This window comes from Doryrhamphus excisus, chromosome 8 (genome assembly GCF_030265055.1).
Source record: "Doryrhamphus excisus isolate RoL2022-K1 chromosome 8, RoL_Dexc_1.0, whole genome shotgun sequence".
Classification (NCBI taxonomy): domain Eukaryota; kingdom Metazoa; phylum Chordata; class Actinopteri; order Syngnathiformes; family Syngnathidae; genus Doryrhamphus; species Doryrhamphus excisus.
In genome coordinates this window covers 3,144,839-3,157,872 of record NC_080473.1, presented here as the reverse complement: position 1 = coordinate 3,157,872, position 13,034 = coordinate 3,144,839, and the positions used below count along the sequence as shown (strand labels likewise).

General features: G+C 46.9%; 1 protein-coding gene across 14 annotated transcripts in view; it reads right to left on the bottom strand.

The window, feature by feature from the left end:
• The window catches only part of LOC131134364 (latent-transforming growth factor beta-binding protein 4), a 40,163-nt gene that overhangs the window by 5,036 nt on the left and 22,093 nt on the right, over nucleotides 1-13,034 (bottom strand). For 8 of the 14 annotated variants that reach the window (XM_058079572.1, XM_058079569.1, XM_058079575.1 and 5 more), the window contains 25 exons: nucleotides 10,530-10,769; nucleotides 10,385-10,464; nucleotides 10,132-10,302; nucleotides 9,143-9,245; nucleotides 8,706-8,765; nucleotides 8,344-8,466; nucleotides 7,927-8,103; nucleotides 7,716-7,853; nucleotides 6,844-7,632; nucleotides 6,602-6,730; nucleotides 6,314-6,445; nucleotides 6,021-6,137; nucleotides 5,774-5,893; nucleotides 4,581-4,694; nucleotides 4,385-4,504; nucleotides 4,200-4,319; nucleotides 4,007-4,132; nucleotides 2,778-2,912; nucleotides 2,567-2,689; nucleotides 2,369-2,500; nucleotides 2,163-2,288; nucleotides 1,889-2,044; nucleotides 1,215-1,469; nucleotides 1,064-1,135; nucleotides 766-894 (listed from right to left, as the gene is read on the bottom strand). In XM_058079572.1, the coding sequence (XP_057935555.1) occupies nucleotides 766-894; nucleotides 1,064-1,135; nucleotides 1,215-1,469; nucleotides 1,889-2,044; nucleotides 2,163-2,288; nucleotides 2,369-2,500; nucleotides 2,567-2,689; nucleotides 2,778-2,912; nucleotides 4,007-4,132; nucleotides 4,200-4,319; nucleotides 4,385-4,504; nucleotides 4,581-4,694; nucleotides 5,774-5,893; nucleotides 6,021-6,137; nucleotides 6,314-6,445; nucleotides 6,602-6,730; nucleotides 6,844-7,632; nucleotides 7,716-7,853; nucleotides 7,927-8,103; nucleotides 8,344-8,466; nucleotides 8,706-8,765; nucleotides 9,143-9,245; nucleotides 10,132-10,302; nucleotides 10,385-10,464; nucleotides 10,530-10,769 (3,987 nt within the window). Of the gene's footprint in view, nucleotides 1-765; nucleotides 895-1,063; nucleotides 1,136-1,214; nucleotides 1,470-1,888; nucleotides 2,045-2,162; nucleotides 2,289-2,368; nucleotides 2,501-2,566; nucleotides 2,690-2,777; nucleotides 2,913-4,006; nucleotides 4,133-4,199; nucleotides 4,320-4,384; nucleotides 4,505-4,580; nucleotides 4,695-5,773; nucleotides 5,894-6,020; nucleotides 6,138-6,313; nucleotides 6,446-6,601; nucleotides 6,731-6,843; nucleotides 7,633-7,715; nucleotides 7,854-7,926; nucleotides 8,104-8,343; nucleotides 8,467-8,705; nucleotides 8,766-9,142; nucleotides 9,246-10,131; nucleotides 10,303-10,384; nucleotides 10,465-10,529; nucleotides 10,770-12,261; nucleotides 13,027-13,034 lie in introns of those variants that run through there. The other 6 variants (XM_058079576.1, XM_058079577.1, XM_058079567.1 and 3 more) reach the window with 6 other exon arrangements.

Sequence of the window (13,034 nt, the reverse complement as noted above, 5' to 3'; positions counted from 1 at the left end):
TAATTTTCAACAAAAACTGGTGTATACAAAAAACAAGGTTTTACAGTGTATAACTTCTGCGCTGTAACTGATCTGTTCATGGATCGACTGACATTAGCGTTCATGAACGGTGAGTACCTGCACACTTAAATAAAGTGTGAGAGGCATACTGAAGAGAGAAGGGGATGGTCATATTTTCCACATTCGCCTGAAGCGTAACCCATGCCAAAAGGGGGATCAGTATGGTATAGTATATAGTCAATCAGTAGAATATAAACAAAATGCTAGTTAATCCACAGTGAACGTGATGATGTCACTCCTTTTATGTGGAACTTCTTGTGGTGCAACAACTTTACACAGTCACACTTTGTTGACGGGACAGACTGATGGGTGGGGGGTGGGGGGGGGTGATTTCATGACGGAAAAAAACATAAAAGACAAACATCACATATTACAACACGTGTGTGGGAATTTCACGTCAATGTTCCACACGTGAGGTTTTAGTACTTTTTAGTATATTTTCATGTGACCACATCACACACGGGTCATGTGACTGGCCAACATGTGACTGGCGGTCTGTTCCATGTAGCCACACCTCCATAAACAAGTCAAGAAGGAATGCATTTGTCTTTTCAAAGACATCTTCTGTTATGAGCCAACTTTATAGTATCCGCTGTCACTCTTATGGAAGCAGAACCTTTCCTCCACTCTTTTATCTTAGGCCAACATGGACTCATGACAGGACCACAATAAGTACGGTAAATAACTGCGTGCGTGTGCACGTACCAATGCACTCCAGCAGTGTGCTGCTGTACACAAATCCACTGGAGCAGTAGCAGTTGTATCCAGGAATGTTGTTGACACACACGCCGTTCTTGCACACCTCTGGATGGAAGCGTTTGCACTCGTCCACATCTGGCAAACAGTAAACATTGGTGCGTGATATTTCTTTCAAAAAGTAAATAATTTACAGATGCAGTTCTCTTGAAAATGAGCAGAAATGATGTGGAGATGTGAACAATATTCACTGGGAATGCGGATTGTGTAGTGTAACACATAACATAGCATGTGTGTGCGTGTATACCTGTGTAGCTGAAGGCTCCAGCTCCAGTGGTCACATATCCTCTCCCGCTGGGACACAGCGACAGGAAGTCAGCTGCACATAGACCGCCACACATAACCAGAGAGTAGTGAAATGCCCTCCCGTGACCGCACCCCAGTCAGCGGCATCTCACCTGTGCCAGCGGGGGGACAGGCGTGGTATTGGCAGCCCAGGCCCCACCCCTCTCCCAGTGTGCAGCAGCACTCCTGCTGGCTGGTGTTGGTGGCTAGAAGGCTGCAGGAGTCCCCCTCGGCCAGGTTGTAGTAACACTCTCTCAGCTCGCCGGGGCCAGCAGCAGGAAGAGGGGGAAGCACCGGAGCCAAGTCAAATACACTGGCATGGAAGGAGTCGGTGGATGAAGACGAGGAGTGGATGGGGAAAGTTCCTGCTGTGGAGTAAGGAACATTCATTCATTCATTCATTCATTCATTCATTCATTTTCTACCGCTTTTTCCTCACGAGGGTCGCAGGGGTGCTGGAGCCTATCCCAGCTGTCTTCGGGCACGAGGCGGGGTACACCCTGGACTGGTGGCCAGCCAATCACAGGGCACATATAGACAAACAACCATTCACACTCACATTCATATCTATGGACAATTTGGAGTTGCCAATTAACCTAGCATGTTTTTGGAATGTAGGAGGAAACCGTAGTACCCGGAGAAAACCTACGCATGCACAGGGAGAACATGCAAACTCCACACAAAAATGGCCGGGGGTGGAATTGAACCCTGGTCAGTAAGGAACATGTCACAATCAAATACAGTAGAATTGCTAACGTACTATGTATGTGTGTGTGTGTGTTTGTACCTTGCTGTGGTGGTGGTGGCAGGGTGCTAACACACTGTCTACTCAAGGTGTCAAACTCCTCTCCAGGTGTGTCACATTCACACATGAAGGATCCCTCCATGTTGTCACATCGAGCAGAACCACACACACCTGGCATGGACACACACTCGTCCTCGTCTGGAAGAAACACGCATGCAATCAGAATGTATTGCAGCGGCCTGCAGACCGCCACGGCCATTCATTTGGACAAAACAGCCCCCGCCTCTGGATGTGTATAGTGAAGATGGTCACATACCCACACAGAACTTTCCATCGGTGGTGGAGGTGAAACCTTGGTCACATATGCACATGTATGTTCCGACCACATTCTGACACATGGCGTGATTGCCGCACACTGTCATGTTCACACACTCGTCCATGTCTGGTGGAGGAGACACAGAAAATATTATTTTTAACCACAGGGAGGAACGTGTTTGTGTGCAACTGCACATGTCCGCTCACCCTCACACTGGCCAGCAGCAGACACCTGGAAGCCCGGCTCACAGGAAGTGAGGCAGTGGTAAGAACCGATGGTGTTCTCACACCTGAGCGCTCCACAAACTGTGCCTCCCGACGAGACGCACTCGTCCACATCTGACATGGACACACACACTTGAAACAAGACCAGTAAAAACATTTACGGAGTGAGTGTTTGTGTACCGAGGCAGGTGGTCCTCTCAGGGTTGTTTGTGAATCCAGGGTGACATCGACACAGGAAGGAGCCGTCAGTGTTGACGCAGTCGCCGTCCGTGCACACCCTTGATCTCGTGCACTCGTTCACGTCTGCGCAGATGAACACAGAGGCTTCACAAAGCGAGCCACGGCATTGACGGCGGTCAAAGTCAACAAAACAGAAAAACAGCGTGCTGACCAACACAGGCAGTCTTGTTGTTGCTGCTGCTACTCAAAGTGAATCCTTGAGGACACACACACGCGTACGAGCCTGCTGTGTTGACACACTCTCCCATGGGGGGGCACCAGTTCTCCTCCAAGCATTCATTGATGTCTGACAGGACACACACACACAGTGTTGCCATGGTTACCTCACATTTTGGTGCATACAGGTGCACACCTCACCTGTGCCATATTAGCATTAGCATTAGTCTCCTGAGCAATCAGACTACAGTCCTGTCAATGTTGACTCGGGGTGTCCAAAGTGCGTCCTGAGAGCCATTTGAAACAGACAGCTATATTTTTTAATTTTTTAATAATAAATTTTTTAATTCTAAGAATATAATTTACCAAATAAATAAATATTTAAAAAATAGCAGCAAAAATGGAACAATATTTTTCAAACGTCAAGTTAAAATATTAAGAGAAAAAACAAAAACATTTAATTTCACAAGAATAATGTAGTATTTTGAGGAAAAAAATAATAGCATAAAGTTAAAAATATACACATTTTAAAAAGCTTTAATATTTTGAGAAACAACACATAAAGTTGTAATTTTTAGAAAATTAGTTTGAGGAAAAAGTTAGAATGTTACAATAATAAACTGAAAATATTACAGGAATAAATTACGAGAAGAACATTTACAAGAAGGAAGTTAAAAAAAACAAAAACAAACAGCAGAAATGGAAAAAGAAATATTGTCATTTTATGAAAAATTTAAGATACGAATCGCAACAAGACGTTTTACAAAAATAAACTTGTAATTGTGAGGAAACATCATGTCATTTTAGTTGCACAGAGTTGAAATATTAAAGAAAATCTGTTTTTTAAGTCATATTATGAGAAACCCTGACAAATTCAGCTGTATTTTTTGAAAAATAAGGCTTGAGGAAAATGTTATAATAAATTGGGAATTAATTTATAATATTACAAGAAGAAAATTTGAAAAGTAAAAAAGCAACAACAAAAATGGGGGGAAAAAGAGCAAAAATGGAAGTTGATACCAATGGGTTTTTAAACCTATATCACAATGAGATGCTGTTTTTTTTTTGTTATATATATCACTAAATATATCAATATATCAGATACAGTATATCAATGTATATCACTTCTTAGCATATCTTGCATCCTTTAATTTTTCAGTGTGTGGCCCCGAGTGGAAAAAGTTTGGACAACTCTGGTGTAAACAGTGGAAAAGGTGTGCTCACCTCTGCACTGTCGCCCCCGGCCGAAGGCTCGATACCCTGGAAGACAGTCGCATCGGAACGAGCCAATCGTGTTGACACACACCCGCTCCGCCACACAAGCCGAGGCACTCACACACTCGTCAATGTCTGAGTGAGACAACACTAATTAATCACACATCATCAACACATGTGAGTCCGACGAGTTTGTGCACACCTTCACACAGTCCGTTCACAGCACGGTAGCCTTGGCGACAGTCCACACACTTGTAGGACCCCTCGGTGTTGATACACTGCCCACCTGGACACAACGCCCCGTCCTCGCACTCGTTCACATCTGGAGAGGAGAGGAGGTGTGTGTTTGTGTATTTGTGTCAATGTGTGCGTGTCTGTGCACTGTACCTGCGCACTGCCTGTTTGTCAGCGTGTATCCCGCTCGACAGGACACACAGCGATACGATCCCACAGAGTTGACACACATCTGACCAGGACACTGAGACGGTTCTGCACACTCGTCCACATCTGGACACACACACGCATCGGTCATCCACTCATCCTCACTCCTGTCTGTTCCCAGTCCATCTTTGTGCATGTTCACCTGTACAGGTGTTGTTTTTCAGCTTGTAACCATGGCGACAGACGCAACGGAAGCTCCCAGGTGTGTTTTCACAGCGACCGTTGGAGCAGGGAGACTGACGACACTCATCAATGTCTGTGGATACATAAAACATTGGCATGAATTGTGTCTATTAGGAAGACTACTCCCACTAAGTCTGATCAGGTATTCGTTTTCTCTTGGCAATGCATAGAAGATCAATAATGCTTTCTTCAATTGATGATCCTATATCAATCAATCAATCAATCAAACTTTATTTGTAGAGCACTTTTCATACATCGAATGTAGCACAAAGTGCTTTACATGTTTAAAAAGAGAAAGACAACAACAAGACACATATACACACACACTCGCACAGACACACACACACACACAAGAAGTTTGTTTGCCTGAGTACAGAGGAACCAGTTCAGGAAGCGCTGCCATGTGTGCTGGGGGTTGCCCACGGCCCAGGACATGATGCCGCAACTCAGGGGGCCACCACACAACAGGTAGGCAGGGGACCCGCAGCGCTGCAGTGGGGCACCGCCACAGAGTTCCCAGCCACCCCAGTCTATAAGCCCCACGAGAGGAGACACCCCAGCCCCCAACCAAGGACAGCCCCCAGCACAGAGAGCCCCCACTGAGGAAACACTGGATATATGGGATAAGAAATATAAAAACATAAAATAAGAATATAGAAAGTATATATAGAAATAAACATTCATTCATTCATTTTCTACCGCTTTTCCTCACGAGGGTCGCGGGGGTGCTGGAGCCTATCCCAGCTGTCTTTCGGGCGAGAGGCGGGGTACACCCTGGACTGGTCGCCTGCCAATCACAGGGCACATATAGACAAACAACCATTCACACTCACATTCATACCTATGGACAATTTAGAGTCGCCAATTAACCTAGCATGTTTTTGGAATGTGGGAGGAAACCGGAGTACCCGGAGAAAACCCACGCATGCGCGGGGAGAACATGCAAACTCCACACAGAGATGACAGAAATAAACATAAAACATAGAAAAACATAAACATGAAATATATAAGAACATTTATAAAAACTAAAATAAGCATGTGTAAAACTATAAAAAAAATTTGGTTAAGATCCAAAATAAAAGGTATAGGGTATAAAAATAGTATATGACAAATTCCAAACATGATGATGTCAACACCAGCAACCTGTCTCACCTGTGCAAAGTCCATTGAGAAGTCCGTACCCAGGCTGACAGGACACACAGCGGTAGGAACCCTGATTATTGACACATTCCTGACCCGGGCACAGCAGAGGATCCTCGCACTCGTCCACGTCTGGGACACAAGACACACTCACAATGACATTATGCACACTAAAAAGATGCCATGCAATGTTTTGGACTTCCCAATTCGAGTCATTCAAACCAACAGCGTGCGAGTCGATGCCACCACGCCTCCTTACCTGTGCAGGTGCTGCCGCTGAGCTTGTAACCATGGCGACAGGTACACCTGAAGCTGCCGGCTGTGTTGTGGCAGCGAGCGTCGCTGCCGCAGGGACTCTGCTGGCACTCGTCCACATCTTGGAATGGGGGGAGACAGTGATGTTATGTGAAAAGTGGCAACAGGAAGTCACCTTGACAGCTGCTCTGCTGAGCGTCGCTGCTGTATCCCGATGGACACACACACACTTTTGAGTGGATATTTTCTGTGTTGTGGGTGTTTTTATGAGATGTGTGTGTTTGCGTGCTAATTCACCTTGACAGTGTGTGCGCTCGGAGTTGGCCTGGTATCCCTGATCACAAACGCAGGTGTGTTTTCCACCTGCCTGCGACACACAGCGACCAGCGCCGCACACACCTGGTTTGCTCTCACACACGTTCCTCAATGCTACACAAACAAATCACGAGATGTCTCAAATGCCCCAATCAAAATAAACAAGAGTTGTAGGTAAGATAATAATAAAATAATACAGTGACCTGAAAAAATGATAAAATTCACAAGCATGAATAATGAAAGTTGTCTTGTGTGTTTTCTGGCACTCACGCTGGACGCGGGGAGGACGCATCGTAGGCTTCTTCGGAGGCGGGAGCTCTCCGCCGGGCCTCGAGTCTCTCTCAGGGATCCGCTGAGGCGGGACTGGGAGAGAATCTCCTCTTCCTGTTGGTAAATCTGCTCAGAAAGGAAGCAAACAAGCAACTGGTCATGTGATCTGCGTCGGGCAGTTCATCCAGCAATTATTATTAATGTGTATTGACTTCCTATTGTGCCTAGGCTCCCACTGGTACCTTGGATTCTGCTGGTTCCTTGGTTCCTGCTTGTGCCTTGACCTCCACTGGGACTTTGGGTCCTGCTGGTACCTTGGCTCTGGTTGGTGCTGCGACTGCTGGTTGTTCCTTGGTTGTGGGCTGAACCTTGGTTCCCACTGGTGCTTTGGGTCCTACTTGTGACTTGACTTCCACTTGTACCTTGGGTCCTGCTGGTTCCTTGTGTCTGGCTGGTGCCTTGGTTCCTGCTTGTGCCTTGACCTCCACTGGGACTTTGAGTCGGACTGGTGTTGCGACTGCCACTTGTTCCTTGGTTCTGGGTAGAACTTTGACTCCCGCTGTTACCGTGGATCCTGCTGGTTCCTTGGTTCCTGCTTGTGACTTGACTTCCACTGGGACTTTGGTTCCTGCTGGTACCTTGAGCCTGGCTGGTGTTGCGACTGCTGCTTGTTCCTTGGTTCTGTGAAGAACCTTGACTCACACTTGTGCCTTGGTTCCTGCTAGTGCTTTGGTTCTGACTTGTACCCTGACGACCGCTGGTTCCTTGGTTGCGGCCGGTACCTTGACTCCCATTGGATGGTGGTGGTGGTTTCTTAGATGATGTGGTTGGTCGTGGCCGGTTTGGCTGAACCGGGGAACTGCCTGGAGTTTGAGGTTTTTGTCGCGTGGTGCTCCCAGCATTCACAGGTCTTGAGGGAGGGGGACTGACAGCCACGCGAGGAGGAGGCAAACTGGGTCGGCTGGATGAGCCTACTGTCCCTCTTGCTGGGGGTTTCTCCTGAGACCTAGTGGCCCCCCCAGAGGAAGAACCTGGGGGCGGAAAGAAGTTGGCACTTCTGAATGCTCTGTGAAATGCAAAAACACTATGTCCAGTGCGGTTCTGTGACACGTACCCTGGCGATCCGTGTTGCCATTGGTTACCAGCTGAGCCCCTCGGGTGCCCAGCTCCTCTGCCGCTCTCTGACTGAACTGCAGGGCGGAGGGGGAGTAGTGGTAACCAGGACCAGCAGGACATATCTCCTTAAAGGCCGCTGGGGGGAGAAAACATCAAATGATACACCTCAACCCCTGTTGACCACATGAGTCACATGACTGGTGACCGACCTGACCCAAAATAGGGGCATCGCTGGCAGTCCGGACCCCAGGCTTTCCCCACTCGGCTGCAGCAGCAGATCTGTTTAGTGATGTTCCTGAGGATGGGCAGGGAGCAGGAGGACGGGCCCAGACCAGAACCCAGGACCCGGTAACACTGACCCTTCTCTTCTGATATCACACTCTGGGCTGAGAGGACCAGATACAAATGGACTTTACAAACTGTACTGTGTACGTGTACTTTAGCGCTCTCTAGAACTTTGTCTTGCATGTATTTTTGTGCAAGTAAGTACTTTCCCTGTACTGATACCACATATAGTTTTAACACAAGGATTTAGAACTGGCCAATGGATTTTGTTCAGATTGAGGAAGCTGATCCGAGTTATTCCTGATGTCATCCTCAAGAGAGGTGTGTGTGTGTTTACTTACAGATGCAGAGTCCATGTGAGGCATCCAGGATGAAGCCCAGCTTGCACACGCAGCTATAGCTCCCGGCGGTGTTCACACACATGCCGTTCTCACAAAGTCCTGGCTGGAGGCACTCGTTCACGTCTACGAGTTATGGATTACTTTCATCAATCTTTTGGTCATTTGCTTACATTCAGCACTTCTTTATATCTTTACAAGTCCTCAAATAGAAGGAAATCTGAATATTCCAGCATCAGTGGTTAGTTCAAACTTTAAAGAGTCCATCTTTATTACATTTGTATCATCAATGTCATCATTTGAGTACAATCAATCAATTATTGGATGACATAATGAGACCTAACGAGCTGTGATGTCAAACTCACCCACACAGTTGGTTCCGTTGCCTCGCTGGAAGCCAACAGGACAGCTGCTGTTGTTTGGACCTGGTGGTGATCAATGATGAATTATTGCGCAATGGTCACGTGACCACACATTAGAATGAAAACTGAAAAATCACATTTTTGATGTCAGTAATGGCTTGAAGTTCAGTTTAGGGTCATGTTTTGGAGTTTTGGTTGCACTCGTTAAGGAGTAAGGAATGCGTGAAGTCCTCTGTGTGTATCTGTGTGTGTGTGTGTGTGTGTGTGTGTGTGTGTGTGTGTGTGTTATATAAGCATGTGGAAACCTTCCCAAATATTTTACTCATCCAGGATCACCACACACTGACAGAGCAGGGAAGTTTGTTTTCGTCGAGTGGCTCCTCTTTGTTTGCCGCTCTTGTGAAGAAATGAAGTCAAAGGTGAAAATGAAGCGTGCTGACCTGCGTGTTGAGGGCAGAGGACGCAGTCACTGGTGCCCCAGGCCTTCCCGAGACTTCGGCAGCACATCTCCTTGCTCCTCAGGCCCGGCAAAGGAGAACTACACTATACACACACACACACACACACCAACAAACGACTACATATTGAATGAAATCTGTTGAGAATAACTGTCCAAGCATGTGCATCCTGATGGTGGCGCTATAGCTAGGGTCGCAACATGTATGCATGCGTGTTTGTCTTTTGTCCGGCAGCATCACTGCTAAGTTGGTCTCGTGTCGGATGTTTCACATGAGGGTGGAAGTACAGTTTACAACGCTTTGACTCCCTGAAAGGCTGTCAGGAGACGTTCTGGTTCACATTAAGTTCCTGGATGCAGACTTGCACACATGTTTCGCTGCATGTGAAGACAAAAACAGCCAGTTCACACTTTGGTTTCGGACACAAATGTGCTCGTCAGCCGTATTTCACGCTAGTCGTAAAAATAAATGCTTTCGTCTTTGGCTAGAATTTGCTGCAAAAACTGCCCAGACGCTACGTTCGCGACGCGGCAGTCTAATTTATGAACTTGTGAAGTGTTAACTTAACCCACATACGCTTTCCAAGTTATCCTTTGCAGTGTTCAAAGTTAAAATGGCTTCCTGTAATAAATGTCAGCCACACCTTGTTAAACATTTGATGTTAATCATATGGACTTAAACAGGGAAGGAAATGAGGGGGTGAGCCAGAAAGGACTATACAGTAATCCCTCGACAAATTTCACGAGTAAAATATATGAATAACTTATGCAGTTTTGTGGTTGAATGCGGCCTACTAGTCAAAAAATATACATATTATTATTACCACATATTATTTTTTGTTATTATGGCTATTATATTGAGCAATAGAAGGATAAAGGTGACTATAAGGGTGTTATTTCATGCCTGGGGGCTTTGCTCTCGTCCACCATTATGCTCTTAAAAAGACAACAACAACAAAGTGAATCTCTCACCTGTCCGTCTTTCACCTCTCTGAAGCAGTACTTGAAGCCTGTGTGTTGGGTGTAGACATCACCTCTCACTGTTTGGGTCTGGACCTCCAACCCTGCTGGTGCAGGAGCCCCCGCTGATCCCGAGACCGTGCTTGATGAAAGCGTTTGAGGAGCAGGGATGAATCCAGACACCTGCGGAGTCAAAGATGGACACTAGTGGACACAGTGCTAACAACACTGAGCAGACATGCAGTCAGCCAATCAGAGCACTGACCTTCATCACTTGGTGCACCTTCACGCTGGCCTCAGGGGGGTGCTGCACTCTGACCTTCACCATGGAGGGACTAGGAGCTGCTGGGAAATGAGAGTGATCAAAATCGTGAGGTCTAGTGAGTGCAACCAAACGGGATCTAACTCACATCCAGGTCTCCCTAACTCCTGGTTCTGAGCTCCCAGAGGCAGGAGAAACTCAGACTGGGTCAAGTCCTGATTGGGTGACATGACTGACAGGCTGGCGGGCTTGACAACCTCATTGGTGGAGGAGGAGGAAGCATGGGTGACGGGGATCTGGCAGAACTTTCCAGTGAAGTTTGACGGGCAGAGGCAGCGATCCTTCAGCAGGCAGACGCCACCGTTCTTACACAGAAGAGGGCACAGAACTGCAGAAAGAACCAGAACAACACATCTGGATCATTAGTGCATGCCAGTATGAAATGTCTGCCATGCGGTTGCTAGGAAACTCCCAAAAAATGCGACGGAAGGAGATGTGTTGATATAAAACACAGCCTGCCTTGTCCAGGTCCAGAGATCACTGGGCCCTGTGATCCAGCCAGCCAGTTTGACTTCCTGTGCCGCAGGAAGTGCTGAACCTGCTGTTAATGAGCCGATAACACTCTGGACAACTCTCTGCAGCAGGGAGGAAGTGCAGCTTTCACTAAAGCACTGAAAACGTGAAAGAAAGACTTTCCCTTGGTTTAAATCAAAGTTCTACTTCTTCCCGTAAGCACTGCCTTGTAACTGGCTTTGAATGTGACTCTAAAGTCAGCCTTCAATTGCTAATTGATCCAAAATATGACTTGTCCAAACACAAGTCATATTTATGCCTTAAATTGCTTATTTTCTCATTTTGTCTATTATATACTAGTGTAAATGTGACCATAGGGGTGTTATTACACATATATATATATATGGCTCTAATAATGTTAAAAATACATACATTCAACTTATAAATAAGTAACCGGAAATGTACACCACGGTCGGGTCTGGAACCAATTACCCGCAATAAATGACAAAGGATGAGATTTGAGGACCCATTGGGACAGCATATGAAGTAAAACTTGTTTTGTTTCTGAAACAACAACAACAACTCCCCAGTAAGACCAAGCTCCGAACCTGAGGAGACAGAGCCTTCTGCATCGCTGCCCCGACCCTCTGGAACTCTTTGCCCCATTCACTCCGTGCTTGCCCTGACCTTCCCACCTTCAGAAAACAACTAAAAACCCACCTCTTTAAAACTGTTTTTAATGTCTAACTTTTTATATCTGACTGCTGTGTCCCGCCCCGCTTTTACTCATGTTTTAACTGTGTATTAACAAATGAATGTTGTATTTTGGTGTTTTCTACTCTGTTTACTTGCTTTTATTCAACTCCATTTTTCTGTAAAGTGTCTGAGTGTTTTGAAAAGCGCTATTACAAATAAAATGTATTATTATTATTAACAACAACAACAACAAATGCGCTGCAGTTTTTCTTACTAGGCAGTTTTGGGTGGCCCCAAAAATGACAATGTTAAAAAGTTACCCATTTAAATCCAATGAGTCCCTCCTAGGACCATGGTGAGTCACCTCTAACAAATCTTGCTTTTACCAAACCATCCAACCACCCACCCCAAGCTAAAGTCTGTTGACCAGTGGTGTTGACCTTTGATCTGCGTGACATGGTCACCTCCTGGCTGTGGTTCTTCTACTTTCCCCAACACCGACTGCTTAAACATTCACACATCAGCAATAAAACATGTGACGACAATGAAAGCCACATGTCCTCTTGTGCTCCATGCATCTCTGAGCTCGCTTTCATCACTACACAACAGCAGGTGGCGCTACCTCTTCATCAGCCATAACTAGCAGTTTGCCACTTGGAGGAGGAACTCACAGACTCGGAAGCCCGGTCCGTCTCTCCGCACCCCCGCCGCCGACGGCGCTGGTCCGCTGAAGAGCGTGGTCACGTTTCCTCGCTCGCAGTGGTTGATGCATCGCTCGTGGCTGCAACGCACCTTACAGATGGTCGGCGTGAACATCACCTGGAGCCTCTCCATCCCCCCCGGCCTACCACCTCCCCCCCGGACCTGCCCATCAGCAGACGGAGGATGGAGCAGGATGATGGCGAACGACAGGAAAAAGACGAGTCTCGGTCGCAGCATGATGACAGTTGTGGCTCCTCAGTTTGTCTTGAAGAGGCTCAGCATCATCCAAACTCAAAAAGGCGAGTTTGAGCTGCAGCACCACGAAGAAGAAGAAGGAGGACAGTAAGGAGGAGGAGGTTTTGTGTGTGTGAGCACAAAGTGAGCGAGTGCTGCTCTAAAAGCCAGGAGAGAGAGATAATTGAAAGCAGTGTGCTGGAGTGGGCTCAAGTCCAAAATAAACATCAAGCACCGATCCGCTCCATCAGGCCACACAGATACCGCCACTCTCCTTCACGACCTTCCTGCTTTCTTCTCCCGGTTTCTACGTGGCCTGCTGCAGCTTCTCCCTCCGAAGGCTGCAATAAATAAGCTGACCATCTCCCTGCACGGCTCGGCTCCAGCATGTCAGAGTGATGATGCAAGCCTGGCTTGAGTTTCAGCCTTACAAAACATGTTGCAGCTCAAGGAACTCCTTGTGCAGCTCGAGGAAACTCCGGGCGTGTCAACCTTAAACCGGCATGAA